The sequence below is a fragment of the Xenia sp. Carnegie-2017 genome, unplaced genomic scaffold (genome assembly GCF_021976095.1).
Source record: "Xenia sp. Carnegie-2017 unplaced genomic scaffold, XeniaSp_v1 HiC_scaffold_16, whole genome shotgun sequence".
NCBI lineage: Eukaryota > Metazoa > Cnidaria > Anthozoa > Malacalcyonacea > Xeniidae > Xenia > Xenia sp. Carnegie-2017.
The window spans coordinates 5,492,820-5,506,420 of record NW_025813469.1 but is presented as its reverse complement, the minus strand read 5'-3'; the positions used below and the strand labels follow the sequence as shown (position 1 = coordinate 5,506,420).

The 13,601-nt window shown below is 36.5% G+C and overlaps 1 protein-coding gene across 1 annotated transcript in view; it reads left to right on the top strand.

Moving 5' to 3' along the window:
• Positions 1 to 315: 315 nt before the first annotated feature.
• Positions 316 to 13,601, top strand: part of LOC124435893 (hydrocephalus-inducing protein-like) — a 103,326-nt gene continuing 90,040 nt past the window's right edge. The window contains 19 exon segments of the mRNA XM_046985826.1: positions 316 to 605; positions 1,362 to 1,487; positions 2,560 to 2,679; positions 2,859 to 2,993; positions 4,221 to 4,420; positions 5,589 to 5,713; positions 6,122 to 6,230; positions 6,307 to 6,399; positions 7,360 to 7,486; positions 7,660 to 7,716; positions 8,019 to 8,086; positions 8,593 to 8,743; positions 9,694 to 9,825; positions 10,171 to 10,262; positions 10,334 to 10,401; positions 11,229 to 11,422; positions 11,508 to 11,608; positions 12,605 to 12,740; positions 13,488 to 13,535. Of these exon segments, the coding sequence (XP_046841782.1) occupies positions 468 to 605; positions 1,362 to 1,487; positions 2,560 to 2,679; positions 2,859 to 2,993; positions 4,221 to 4,420; positions 5,589 to 5,713; positions 6,122 to 6,230; positions 6,307 to 6,399; positions 7,360 to 7,486; positions 7,660 to 7,716; positions 8,019 to 8,086; positions 8,593 to 8,743; positions 9,694 to 9,825; positions 10,171 to 10,262; positions 10,334 to 10,401; positions 11,229 to 11,422; positions 11,508 to 11,608; positions 12,605 to 12,740; positions 13,488 to 13,535 (2,220 nt within the window). The 5' untranslated portion in view covers positions 316 to 467.

The window sequence follows — 13,601 nt, the reverse complement described above, 5'->3', positions numbered from 1 at the left end:
TGGGACTCTATTTGGTGGACTCTACTGGGAAATGAAAATGGCTCACTTATTACACACTCTTAACTCCTATCAAATGGATTGAAACTGAAGGACTTATTTCTTTTCGCTACGTGTGAAATGGAGGACAAATAAAGAGAAATAATCAAAGAAATTTGAATACAGGCTTCGTGCATCAAAGAGCGCGCAATCAATTTTTAAAATACCTTGGTAACGTATTGTTACACTAAAATATTAACATAGCGTGCGTTGCCATCGCGAGGAAGGAAACAAAATTTGGCGGCCAAATTCGTGGTGACGTTACGTTGCTATGGAGACCTCACGTAAAAGCAAAGCAGAACTTTGGTCGACGAAATTTTATGTGCAGAGTTTGACTTGATGATGTGAACGTTTCGGATAAAAACGAAACTTGCACGACGAAAGCAAATGGCAGAATAATAATTGTTTTGTATCATTTTTCAGTCTTTAAAATGGAAGTCAAAACTTCGACAAACTTTGAATCAAAGTTAGAAACTGCCGACTATATGAAGAAAGAGAGTCGAATTCATTGTCCAATTGTGATGCCAAAAAATCCAAAATTGATCAGAGGCGATCTTTTGCCTGAGAAGGTAGCATAAAACGCTCAAAATCATTTGCTTACTGGGCAGAAAATCTTAAAACACTTGCTCACATATTGTGTATACATAAGCACAGTTTTGAACAGAAGTAAATCAAATAATATGTACATGAGAGCTTGCTTATAAACTTTTGCTAAAACTCTTGAACTGTGTAAAAAGCAGGGGAGTATCTAAAACATTCATCGGAAATGAACGTATTTTGCTCAGCTCTGCTTGACAGACGGTTTCAAAAGAATTCAGTTAATCTCAACAGAACATATTACCACAAAAATTATGACAGCTAAAGAGTATTTTAATAAAAACATAAAACAATAGACACTACATATTGAGTAAACAGTATTAAACGTTTCGACCACAGAATACTAATATTCAGAGGGCCCTCTAGAGTGACTCTTGTAAGCACTATATGCCATCAGCTTTCTACTAAGCCATATGTATGGTGATCAGACGCTATTAGTTTCCTGTTAAAATCTAATATCCTCCATTAACATATCTAAGTGGCTACTGGAGGAAAATTTCTGTATCCTGTGATATCACTGTTGTATCGTTAGGTTTCAATAAGCAAGGCTCACATCCTGAACATTAACAATTGATCAGCAAGCTTATAATGCTCCATTAATACTAGCTGTATTTTTCCTTCAATATTGCTCAATTGAATTATACTATCTCATTTCTGTGTGAATAAAAATATTGAAGTATTTTGACTTCTTTCTTTGTCAATATTTGACATGTGGCCATATTTTTTAGCAAGCACCTTCAGCATATCTTGCTGAAATGCAACAGACAACGGAGGAAAAACTAAAGCAGACACACGAGATGCGACTACCAAAAATTATCGAGCTTCTTGACATGTCTGAGACCACTCATAAGAAGGTGAAGGCTTGAGAAAATTTTTTATGTTTAAAATTGAGATCCACTTCTGTAAATAGACAAGAGGAGGCAGGGAGGAACTTATGTACAATGACATTGTGAACTTCATTAATTTGAAGCCACTGTTCTGTATTTGTGTTGTAATCTGTAATTTAATCTGATTTGAGGAGAATTTAATGAAGCAGAACAAGCTTATGAAATAAAGGGACTCTAAATTTTTAGACTGAATGTGCAACTGCCATTCTATTGCCATTGATTACTTCTTGATTTTTTTGCTTTATTTAAGATTGTCACATTAGATTGGTACACTCACCTTTTAACACTTCACCAAACAGTCTAGTGCATGTAATCCAATCTCAATGCAAACCCTGGGATCATCTCTTTTGAAAAGTGGCCAGATGTAGTTTTAGTTTTCATTCCTAATCTTTTACAATTATTGAAACCATTGATTTTTGAAAAGTAGGGTTGGGGGACATTTCCCTTCTATCTCATACAGAGGACTTCTACTCTTGGATCACTCATACTCTCATTCAATGACTGTAACACCAATTGACACACTCACTAATCGATAGTGATAGAGGGGAAAGATCTTTCAACTTTGACTCCACCTTTGTCACTATTTACTCCATTGGTGTATTTTGATATTTTCCACGGGGGCGATGCTAGTAATTTTAGGGGGTGAACTGTGGCAAGAAAATGAAGTATGACAAAGTATGTGAGTAAGGACTGTTGTGCGGTCGAGTAGTGTAGCCACCATAGGTAGTGTACTGAGTTGAATCATTGCTCAGTGAAGCTCAGTTCAACTGTATTAGTAATTTGTTTTGCTGAATATTAAGAAGGAGGTATAATGTTTCTTGAGTGGTGAAGGATGTATTTAGCGGGGGGACTTCCTAATATTTGAGAGATGGCACCTCTTCCCTTCAAAAATCCTCCATCATTCATCCAACTTTTTTACAGATGGACAATAACGTTGTACTCGCCGAATCACAATTGAAATGCTTTCTAATGATTCTGCATCAAGTCATAATTTTGTCAAATGTGATTTTTCCTTAAATGTTTTTCGCTTTTTTTCCAGTTTACATCTTTGAACATAGACGAGCCCATGTTTCAACCATTTCCATCTGACATCGTGTTTCAAAACTACGAACCTTATGAAACATATCAAGTTCCTTTGAGGCTCAGAAATAACGATAAAGTAAGTAAGTTATCCATGGTTCCACGCAGTGGCGTTACCCTACTACAGGTTGTGGCACTGCTAGGCTGGCTGCACCACCTGGTGATCCACGCTACACGTACATTGACGTTTTTTTGCTATTGCAAAAAATCAAACGGAAGCTGAATTTTTTTTTCAACCATACTCTTGCATATTTCAAGGTTGCTCGCTTGATAAAGGTGACTGGGACTGACTCTCCTTATTTCAAAGTGATCAGTCCGAATGACGTCGGTCATAAAGTAGCTCCTGGTATGGATAAAGTGTTTATGGTACAGTTTACAGCTGATCAAAAAAAGGTATTTAAACTCATGCAGTTATTGCAATGTTTCATGTACTGGCGCACGGCCTTATGCGGAGTATTTTTTAAGGCCGGTTGGCCACAAGTAAAAGCTCACTCACAGTCACTAAGTTTGGCTTAAAAACCACCTCCATCAGATTATTAGAAGACGTCGTTTTCACTCCAATGTCGTCTTGATTTGAAATGTTTGAATGAAAGTCTTGCCATCGATTGAGAAATGGCTTTGTCATTCATTTGTGTGATGGTGATTCATGTGTCGCACTCAATGGGTGCGATGGTGAGTGAGCTTTTAGAATTCAGGCGTTTTCCTTGACTGAAATCATCATATTCATGAGTTCCGATCACCCGCAACTAATATGAAACATTGGTGCATTTTCACCAAGCCACTTTTATTTTTTGATGTCATTTTATCGATATTGCAATATAATCCATTCCTGTTAATAACCATATAATCTCTGAAGCCTGTGCATCTATTTTCAAGCATTGGTCTTACGCTGTGTATTTCCCAAGATTGATGTACTTTTACTTGATCCACTACATATGACATTAAACTCCGTTATCCAATAATAGTTCTACTCTTAATGCACAAACTGAAACATAAAGAATAAAATAATTCCGGTCAAAATTTGTTGCTTTTGCATGTTTGCGATAGCTTTGCGTTTGTGGCAAGCACTCTATCAAATATTCGGTGGGAGAGGGGGGTTTTCCCCAAGGCACTAGAAATTTCCAGAATATCCCAACCCAGGGCAAAAAGTCAAGAACGCATATGCTGTGACGTGTACAGAACAGAATTCAGTCATATAATCTAGGCTAACAGTTACATTATGTAAGTGTGATATGTGGTATTTAGTACAAGATTTTTTTTACCTCTACCTCTACTGTCTGTCACTACTTTGCATCGACTTATTGTACGCATTGTTCTTGTTTCAAGTTGTTAGTTCAACAAGTCGGTAGCAACTTTTTTCGACAATTTGCTACTGGCTTGCTAGCCAACCATTTGTCGGCCAAGTAAATTTCGACCAAGTAGTTTTCATTTGATTGAAGCCTGGAGCAATCTTTATCTCATCAAATATTACAAAGAACCACGTGAGCAAAAGAGCCTTCAATAAAAAAAGATGTCTGTGAAGTTGCTTGCCGTAGATATTAGTGGAAATAACTTTTTCACGTACATCATGCTTTCTTTACGTTTTCCTTATCTCATATCGTGTCCACCTATGTGCTTCAGGATTATCATCATGAACTGATATGTATTACGGAAAGAGAGAAATTTCTTGTTCCTGTAAAAGCAATAGGAGGCCGCGCCATCATAGATTTTCCCGATGCTGTGAATTTCGGCAGTTGTCCCGTGAAAGATCTCACCACGAAGACCTTGTTTGTCAGGAATATTGGAAACAGAGTAGCAAAATTTTCTCTCTCTTTGAACAGGTGTGTGACATCTTATGGTAGCCTACGTCATAGACCCATATTTCTCATATGAGTCTATGCAATATTGAAGAAATGTTTGCTCCCTTAAACGTCACAAGTTGGCAGCGCACGATGGATAATTGGGATGGGGAGGATGGGGGATTTTAATCCGTGTTAATTCTTAACAAAATGGATTTCATTAAAAATTACTAAAGTAGAACTTGCATTTATGAATATTGCCCCCCCTTCCATTATCGATGTTTGCGCGATCCCTGGGCCCTATTTTCAGCATGGTAGTGCATTTTCGGTTGTATAGCTTGTATTTTTACTTCTACCAAAAAATGATAAAAAATTTATAAAAGATGCTCCCAGAACAGAGTTAGAAGCCGTTTATGTGAGCTTGATTAATGCAGTGTAATTTATGCGATAGCTCAAACGGATGTGACGTATTCAGTAGCAAGCCTTCTTTAAAGTGCTTATGCAGTGAAATTTTCATACATTGTTTTATTTGCTTATTCAAACGTACTTGCTCTCAGCATCATTTTATGGAAACAGAGTTAAATTTCGTCTTTTCAGCTTGAATTTATAGACATCAAAAGTGGCGGCTATTAGTTTGTCGACGTCCGTACTACCTATGATGTCAAATGAACAAACATGGCGGTCAAAAAAATTCGCACAAGAGGACAACTTTTGGTGTTGAAATTAGTCCACTTTCACTCAATGTAAAATTGAGGTTATAAAAAAGTATATAAAAATTTTACTGCGTAAACACTTTAATATTGCATTTTATTGGTCTATGACGTAAGGCAGTGGCGTTTTCTATGTGAACGCAACTTCCAACCGTTGGCTGAAAATGTAACAAATACGGTTGTGATAAAGAATTGCTTTTCAACAATGATGGCAAAAAAGTCATGAACGGGCGCTTACGCATCAAGAAAGTGTGAAAAACCCCCAAAAAAGTATTTTAGCTTGTTGCCAGCCATTTTGTATTTAACGTCAAAGCGCATGATACAAGCCCTACTTTTAATGTGGGGAAAGAATTTTGCATGTAAAACACCCAATTCTAGACCTCCCCGCACAACTCATGTGAGCAGCCGCTAGTTCATAATTGATGCAAACATCACAATTTATATTGTTTTGAAAGTAGCATTTTGCCCATTTAACTCAATTATTTCACTAAAATTTTCAGCCCGTTTTCAGTAAAGCCAGACGAAGGTATTTTGGCTGTCGGAGAAAGCATGCAGATTCATGTTGAGTTTAAAGCTTTAAAAACTGGAGATTACGACTGCAACATGATTTTACATTACGATACAGGTAAGATCATGGTAATATGGAGATAGGGATGGTGGGAAGGGGGTTGTGGTAAAAAGGGGTGATGGTGAGAAAGGGTGGTGATGGTAGGAAGGGGTGGTGATGGTGGGAAGGGGTGGTGATGGTGGGAAGGGGTGGTGATGGTGGGAAAGGATGATTATAGTAGGAAGGGATGGTGATGGTGGGAAGGGGTGGAGATGGTGAGAAGAGGGGTGATGGTGGGAAGGTGGGAAGGGTGATGGTGATACATAGCATTAGCAAATCGAATGCACTACTGCCAAGGCAACCAATATATGAATAGCCTTTTAAGCGATATGCACTACATACAGATCGTCCCATACTTCATGTATGGGACGATCTGTATGTAGTGCATATCGCTTAAAAGGCTATTCAAAAATACATTATTTTTAGGTGAAGATGTGTACATCTCTCTCTATGGTGCTGCCTTGGACATGAATGTACGTTTGGATAAAAATACTTTAAAACTCGAGAACACTTTTATATCGCGTTCATCTCAAAGGTAATGCCGTTCACACGAAACTAGCGTATAGAGAATTAGTCATCTCGTGATCTTTAGCTACTTTGGTCTTCTACAGGACGGTTTTAATACAAAACAGAAGCGATCATATCGTTAATTTCCGCTGGACGAGATTTGCCACACTTACAGAAGAACTACAGCACAAGGAGAGGTGGGAATCTAAATGCAATACTAGTAAAACTCATCAGTAAAACCGTCTTCCTTGCCAGTAAAACTCATCAGTAAAACTATTTTTCTTGCCAGTAAAACTTATCAGTAAAACCGTCTTTCTTATCAGTAAAACCATCTTTCTTGCCAGTAAAACTCATCAGTAAAACTGTCTTTCTTGCCAGTAAAACTCATCAGTAAAACCATCTTTCTTGCCAGTAAAACTCATCAGTAAACCGTCTTTCTTGCCAGTAAAACTCATCAGTAAAACCGTCTTTCTTGCCAATAAAACTCATCAGTAAAACCGTCTTTCTTGCCAGTAAAACTCATCAGTAAAACCGTCTTTCTTGCCAATAAAACTCATCAGTAAAACCGTCTTTCTTGCCAATAAAACTCATCAATAAAACCGTCTTTCTTGCCAGTAAAACTCATCAGTAAAACCGTCTTTCTTGCCAATAAAACTCATCAGTAAAACCGTCTTTCTTGCCAGTAAAACTCTTCAGTAAAACCGTCTTTCTTACCAGTAAAACACATCAGTAAAACCGTCTTTCTTGCCAGTAAAACTCATCAGTAAAACCGTCTTTCTTGCCAGTTACGATTTAATACCATATTATATCACAAATTTTCATCCACGGAGTCTCGTTTGTCTTATTGATCAAATTTAAAACCAATGGATGTCACTAATGTTAATACACTGGACATGTTAAGCTTGGCTGCAATAATAATATATGCAAAAGATTGAACACAGTCATGCAATGTCTGCAATACCGATGGGAAAGCGCTTGCTCTTTCATACGTTACTGTTGAACGCTAATGGTGGTTATCATCACATAACCACAATGAATTGGAGACTGGTCCTAAATTTGGTTGGGTTTTTATGAAAGTTTTCACTGTTGCATACGCATAGGAAACCGCATTTATGTAGTCACGTTTTATATATCATTGATTTTCATTGTGCACTTAGATGTAAGATGGATTTGAGACGAGAAGAGGAAATGGAAAAGGAAGTTTTTCTTATGGAATGCGCGCAAGATGTGACTATCTGCGATCAGATATCGATTCTTCAACGTTCTTTTCAAACTAGGAAAGAGGCAAGTTTCTCTCTACGATATGTAATGAAAGAAGACAAGTTACTATAGTAACGACGTTCAATGAAAAAAGCAATTCAATGTGTTGCCAAGTACCTTTAATGACCAGCAATAAAACAGTTTAACTGATCGACGTTTGTTTTCACAAGACTTATAAAGTGTTTGCTGTTTTCCAGATTGTTGACGCGGACAAACTGATTTACATAGATGACGTTCTTAAAGTTCTACCTTATGTAAGTGTATTGTTAATTTTTGTTTTAAAAAACCAACTTACGCTTCATTCTGTTAATCGTTCGATCATCTTCAAACTGACTGTAGCTTATCAATTAACTTCGATTGTCTCCTCCTGGCACATGTTATCAAACAAATTATAATTAGGCTAAATACACTTTCGTTGCGACAAGTTGATGGTTTTATACTCAAAGAACGCTTAAACAATAGTGAGAATAGTCGCCTAAATAAAATGCTGGGTTTTAATGTTATCTATCGCTTTTGAACGTACGTTTCTCATTTTATTTTGCTATTTAATTTTTAGCAAGGTGTCATTTGGCCAAACTCTTCAATGGAAATAGATATTTCTTTTTCTCCTTTGGAAGCCCAGAGGTAAAGAGCGTAGTTTTCGTAATCTCAATTGTTTTAGTAGAAACGATTTTTCCCATTGTGCATGTTTCAACAAAAAATCACTTTATTTTAAAGTCGTTCTCCATGAATTGCTGTCAGATTTGTGTAGTTTATTTTTTTCTGTTTAATTCGAAAGTGACTGAAGAATGTTCAATTTTATACTTGTCTAGAATATGCTTTATTCACGCGATAAATTAGTCTTCAACATTATCCTTTTTTTGTTGACTATGCGGGGATTTGATGTTGTATAGGGTTTTAATGCAACGTATATGAACTTTTGCTTTATGAGCGCTCCTAAGTTGCCATCTTGCAAACTCGTTTATTATGAAGAATTTGTTTTTCCTTGAATGGTGTTTTTGCATGATTACACGTCTTAAGCTGTGGTTGGCAGTCCAATAGTTAGCGATGCTTTTATGTATAATTGAAGATTCGTAAAAACACAGAACAGAACTTAACCATTCATTTTTTGTGTCAACTTGTTTCTTTAGCTATGCAAGAACTATGTACTGTGACGTATCGGGAAGAGAATCCAGGCTTCCTTTGAGGATAAGAGGGGAGGGCATAGGACCTCGAGTAATGTTTTCATTGGATTCGCTGGATATCGGAAATATTTTTGTAAACTCAAAGCATTCATACGAGGTTTGCTTTGATTTAAGGTTTCCTTTAAGGTGTTATATGTATGCAATTATTTGCTAAGTTTGGACACAAAGACAATGTTGTAGAAATTTTTTAATTTTTTAATGTTTGAACGCTTGATCCGGTTATTGTGTTTTTACCCACTTGTCAACCATAATGCAACGCGTGCCTCGTGTTTGTTTATAGTCGTGCTAAATATGATAGTTTATTCGATCATGCACGATGGTCTTTCTCATAGACACTTCATACAATTACGACAATAGTTAAAAATGTCTGATTCAAAATCCCAAGTTTTATTTGAATACCAAGTTTTGGTCTTCTTTTAGGCATGTTTTCAACCGTTGAGCTTGCTATAGTTTTGAATAGTTTTTTGCTCACCCAAACAGAACGTTTATGAAAAATATCACTAGCAAGCTTCAATACTTCTTTCATCCAAAAACAACACAAAGTTTTATACATCCACAGAAGATGCATAGAGTATACGGATTACAAACTGATACAACGTTTGTCTATTTATTCAACCAAGAAAATGGCCGCGAAGATCATTTGAGCACGCGCTGCATTGTGGTTGACAATAATTCTTTAATGACTATAAGAAAGTGAGAGAAGAGCATTAATGATGGATGATTCGTTGATGATTGCAATCATTAATAAAAATCGATGATTGATGATTGATTTAAATTTGACGACTTCAATGAAGATGGAAAGACTTGTACGTATACAATGTCAAAACTACCTTGTTGACCATCCATTTTATCGTTAATTTTTGTTTTAACCAATCTGCTACTGTGCGATCCACGATGGCTAAATGCGCAGCTGTGCATTTACCCTTATTTATAAATATTTTCTCTCGTATACGATTTGTGCTTTCTTCAGGTTTTTGGCTTTTTTGATATCCTACCGCTTGTCCACTATTTTTCCACGAGTTTTTCTAATCTCCCGATTTCTTTCAGATTGTCCTTGCAAACAAAGGAGACATCGATGCCGTGTTTTCATATCTCGATTCTCAATCTATGTTTGGTCCTCTTTTTAAATTTCTACCTTCTCAAGGAATAGTACGACCCGGTGGTTATCAAGCAATTAAGGTATTACGCGTGTATTGCATCACATTTTTACGAATAAAAAATTTGGTTCAATCTACATTTCAGTTACACATAGCATGTTACGTTCTGACCAGTATGGCTAACTGACCATAAATGCTGATGTTTGTACTAGATCTGGTCTGATGAGCTTAAACACTCTAATCTGCTCTATGTACTAGTTACGAAGTTCTGAATGGAGGGAAGTGTTTATGCTCATGCTACCAGATCTGGTAAAAAATTGCATTCCTTGTAACTGGTTCAAATGGTACTTAGAGCTTTAATGCAAACAACATCTTTATATTTGCTTTTTTCCAAATTGCGTTGATTCATGCATGCTGGCCGTTTCAGATCGACTTCTGTTCACAAATCCTTGGCAATTTAAGCGAAGATTTCTTCTGGTCAATTGAAGGATCTTCCGAGAAACTTGTGTTCTCTGTCCAGTAAGCGACTGTCATCTCCTCCGTAATTTCTATGTATGGTCCTTTTGTAACATTTTATTGATTATATGTAGTGGGCGAGTCATTGGTCCAACATTTCATTTTGACGTTATGAAAATTGATTTTGGTGTTGTTTCCTATGGTATGTTGGAGTTTTATGTACTTTTTAATACGCGAACGGTTAATACACAAAGTTTTCCCGTATAAATACCACACTTTGTTCCGGAGAGAAACTAGAACGTTAAGTTGGGGGTTGGTTGGTTGAATATTCATGTGTATTCAGCACTGCTTGATTGATTTTGTTTGTCAGTTTTTGTTTTGTTAGTTGATTAGAATTTCAAGAGAAGTCAGCAGTGAAGAGCTGAATATATGAATATTCACCCCCCACTTAACGTTCTAGTTTCGTCCCTTTAACAACTACATACGTAATAATTAACAATTATTGAATAAGATTGAGCAAGTATTGAAACGGATGTCTGAATGATTTTATATCCTGCAAAAGTCGAACTCAATAAATGTTTTATTATTTTCCTCGACTAACTGAAATAGCAATAAAATAGTTCGATGTGAAATATTTTCCAAACTTCAGCTGATTTCCTCTTTTCAGACGGTTTATTCAATTTCTTCTCCTTTAAAGATATTTTTATATTAGCTGCGACTCTTTATGCAATCTGACCTAACTAGTTGAAGTATAAATCAGAAATTACAAGAGATATGCATAAACTGTTTTGGAAAGTCTACTGTCATTTTACGAGTTCTTTTCAATGAAAATTCAATTGGAATTGCGAAATTTTTGTTTTACAAATAGAGCGATGATGCAACAGCTCAAATTGCGTCTAGACCACACGTTTTTTTCTACATACAAGCGTATAAGCTTGTCAGAACTGGTTCTTATTCTCAGTTAATGAAGAGGAATACCTATCCCTTCTTATGTATGGATATATTCACGATTCTCGTTTTGTTTTACAGGTTTTTCGTACACAAAGAAGTGTTCACTAATCAACACATCGCTGATTCCTATGACATTTACACTACGGGTCCCTGCTAGTGATGTCAATGAGCTACATACCGAGGATAACGGTACACTGCCACACAGACATAAAGAGTTCAATATCACTCCTGTCACTGCTACGCTTGCACCACGTAGCAGTCAAGGAATTAAGGTGGAAAATTTTAAATGCACAAGCAATTGCACACCACGTAAAAATTTAGTTCAAATTGCAATGAAATATCTTAAAATTTTCATAGATTGAGTTGATATCAACTATAGTGAAGAAGCACATCGTGTCTTTGGTCGTTGATGTAGAAGGTGTTGGAAAGGAGATAGCATCTTTGCCGATGCTGGCAAAGTAAGTTTTGTTACCTGTTCTATCCACAATGGTTTTTGTGTAAGAGAGAGAGGAAGGGGACGGTAGGGGTCACTCTTAGTTTGATTACATTTTGGTGGCTACCTGTTGCCGTACCATCATACATATTTGTTCAATTTTGCTCACAGTGGGTTCCATTAAACGCTGATCACGATTTCTGTGGCTCATTGGTTTTGTTTGATATAAATAGATTACTTCATGGTTTGTGAGTGCGTAAGATTTTATTGCGTGAGTTGAGAAGGATTGCAATTAATATTTTGTTTATCATTAGCGGTAATAGTGAAAAACAGTAACTAGTGAAAGATATGGTATGTGCAATCTAAATGCAGATACGACTTTTTCACTAGGGAAGAAAATCGTATGTCCAATCAGAGTGCAGAGAGGTTTTAAGATTTGCCGTCTTTATTTGTTTGCTTGAATCGGATATGGATATGCAAACCTCGAAAAAGAAATGCCAGTCTGGGAAAGTTTCTGAGTGGAAAATATATCTTTAAAATCTGGGAAGATTTATTGCTTAGGCTTATGTACTATTATCCTTAGTGATACAACACACAACGTATACGTGCTTCCACTTGATTGAATGTTGATGGATTGGTTTATTACATACACAACGCTATTTAAATAGAAATGAGATTGGAACTATGTACATATGTTTGAATTTGGCAAACACCGAAACTCATTCCATCCTGAGAATGCTCAATTTCTATCTCTTCGACCTTTTCTCGGGAAAGCTCTTTGAAAGCTCATTCAAACGGTCTTGTCGAGAGCTTTCAACTGGTGTAAAAATCATCTTTATAGCATGTATACTTCTGGAGATAGTGACGATTAAAACTCATTCCTAACTGAGCATTCTCAATTTTCATATCTTCGAGCTTTTGTCGTCGTGGAGACTCGGGACGTAGCTCAATCAAGGCTCATTTGTTGAATAATTGATGAAAATAATTCTTATCATTTATGAAGTTTTCATCATTCATATAGATGTATTGTTCCCGCCATTAACATTCTCACCCCGTTATTGGATTTTGGAAAATGTTTCGTTGGACATCCTTACGAGATGACAGTGGAGTTGATGAACGACTCAGATCTTCCTGCAAGATATGAACTTACTTCACAGGTAAGACTCGCATTAGTTTCCATCGTAATTTCCAGGAGAACAAACCCAAAGCAGAAAGAAAATCATTTTTTGTGATTGCTTCAAGCATGGGCTTTGACAGCTTTTAAAAGGTGTTTAATGCTCACTATGTAAAAAAATCGACTGAAGTAAAACTTTAAATGAAAATTACTACCGCTAAAGTTGTCGAAACGTCAGTCAACATTAACACCAACAATCCCCACCAAGACCCCCACACACCAACCTGGATGTTGTACAAACTATGCTTCCGTGCTAAAGCCAATTACCCTAATTTGAAAATTTGCTGCACCTAAAACATGTCATTAAATATATGTTAAACGTCAAATGCAATAACCTAAATTTGCGAGTGTCCTTCGTTTAGGTAGGCTGCATGCATTCAACTAAAATACATGGAACGCTACCTGAAGCAAGTAGCTCATTGATTGAACTACACACGCGTGTCTGGGTGTAAGATTTGGTTTCAAAAATTGTTAGACTTTTCTAACATCATCGTTCCATGTATTTTGGTTCAATGGTTGCATGTTACGTCATGGCCGCCATGTTGGTTGAACTTATCAAAGCATTTTCTTTGTTTCAAATTCAGATTTCAACCATCATGGCGAAAATCATTTTGTCTTTTGATCTTTGCCACCTATAATGGACAACCACAAAATATAAATTGTGGGTGTCTGGAAACCCGAATATTTCACATGTACGCACGACAAAATATTTAACTGTATTTTTCTCCAGGTGGGGGAAAATTCCAGCAGGATTCGTTTTTCAAGTCCCGAAGCAAAGGTACATATCAGAAGCTTTTTTTTCTTCGGCTTTTCAATTTTATTTGTCGCATGTATATATTTGTAC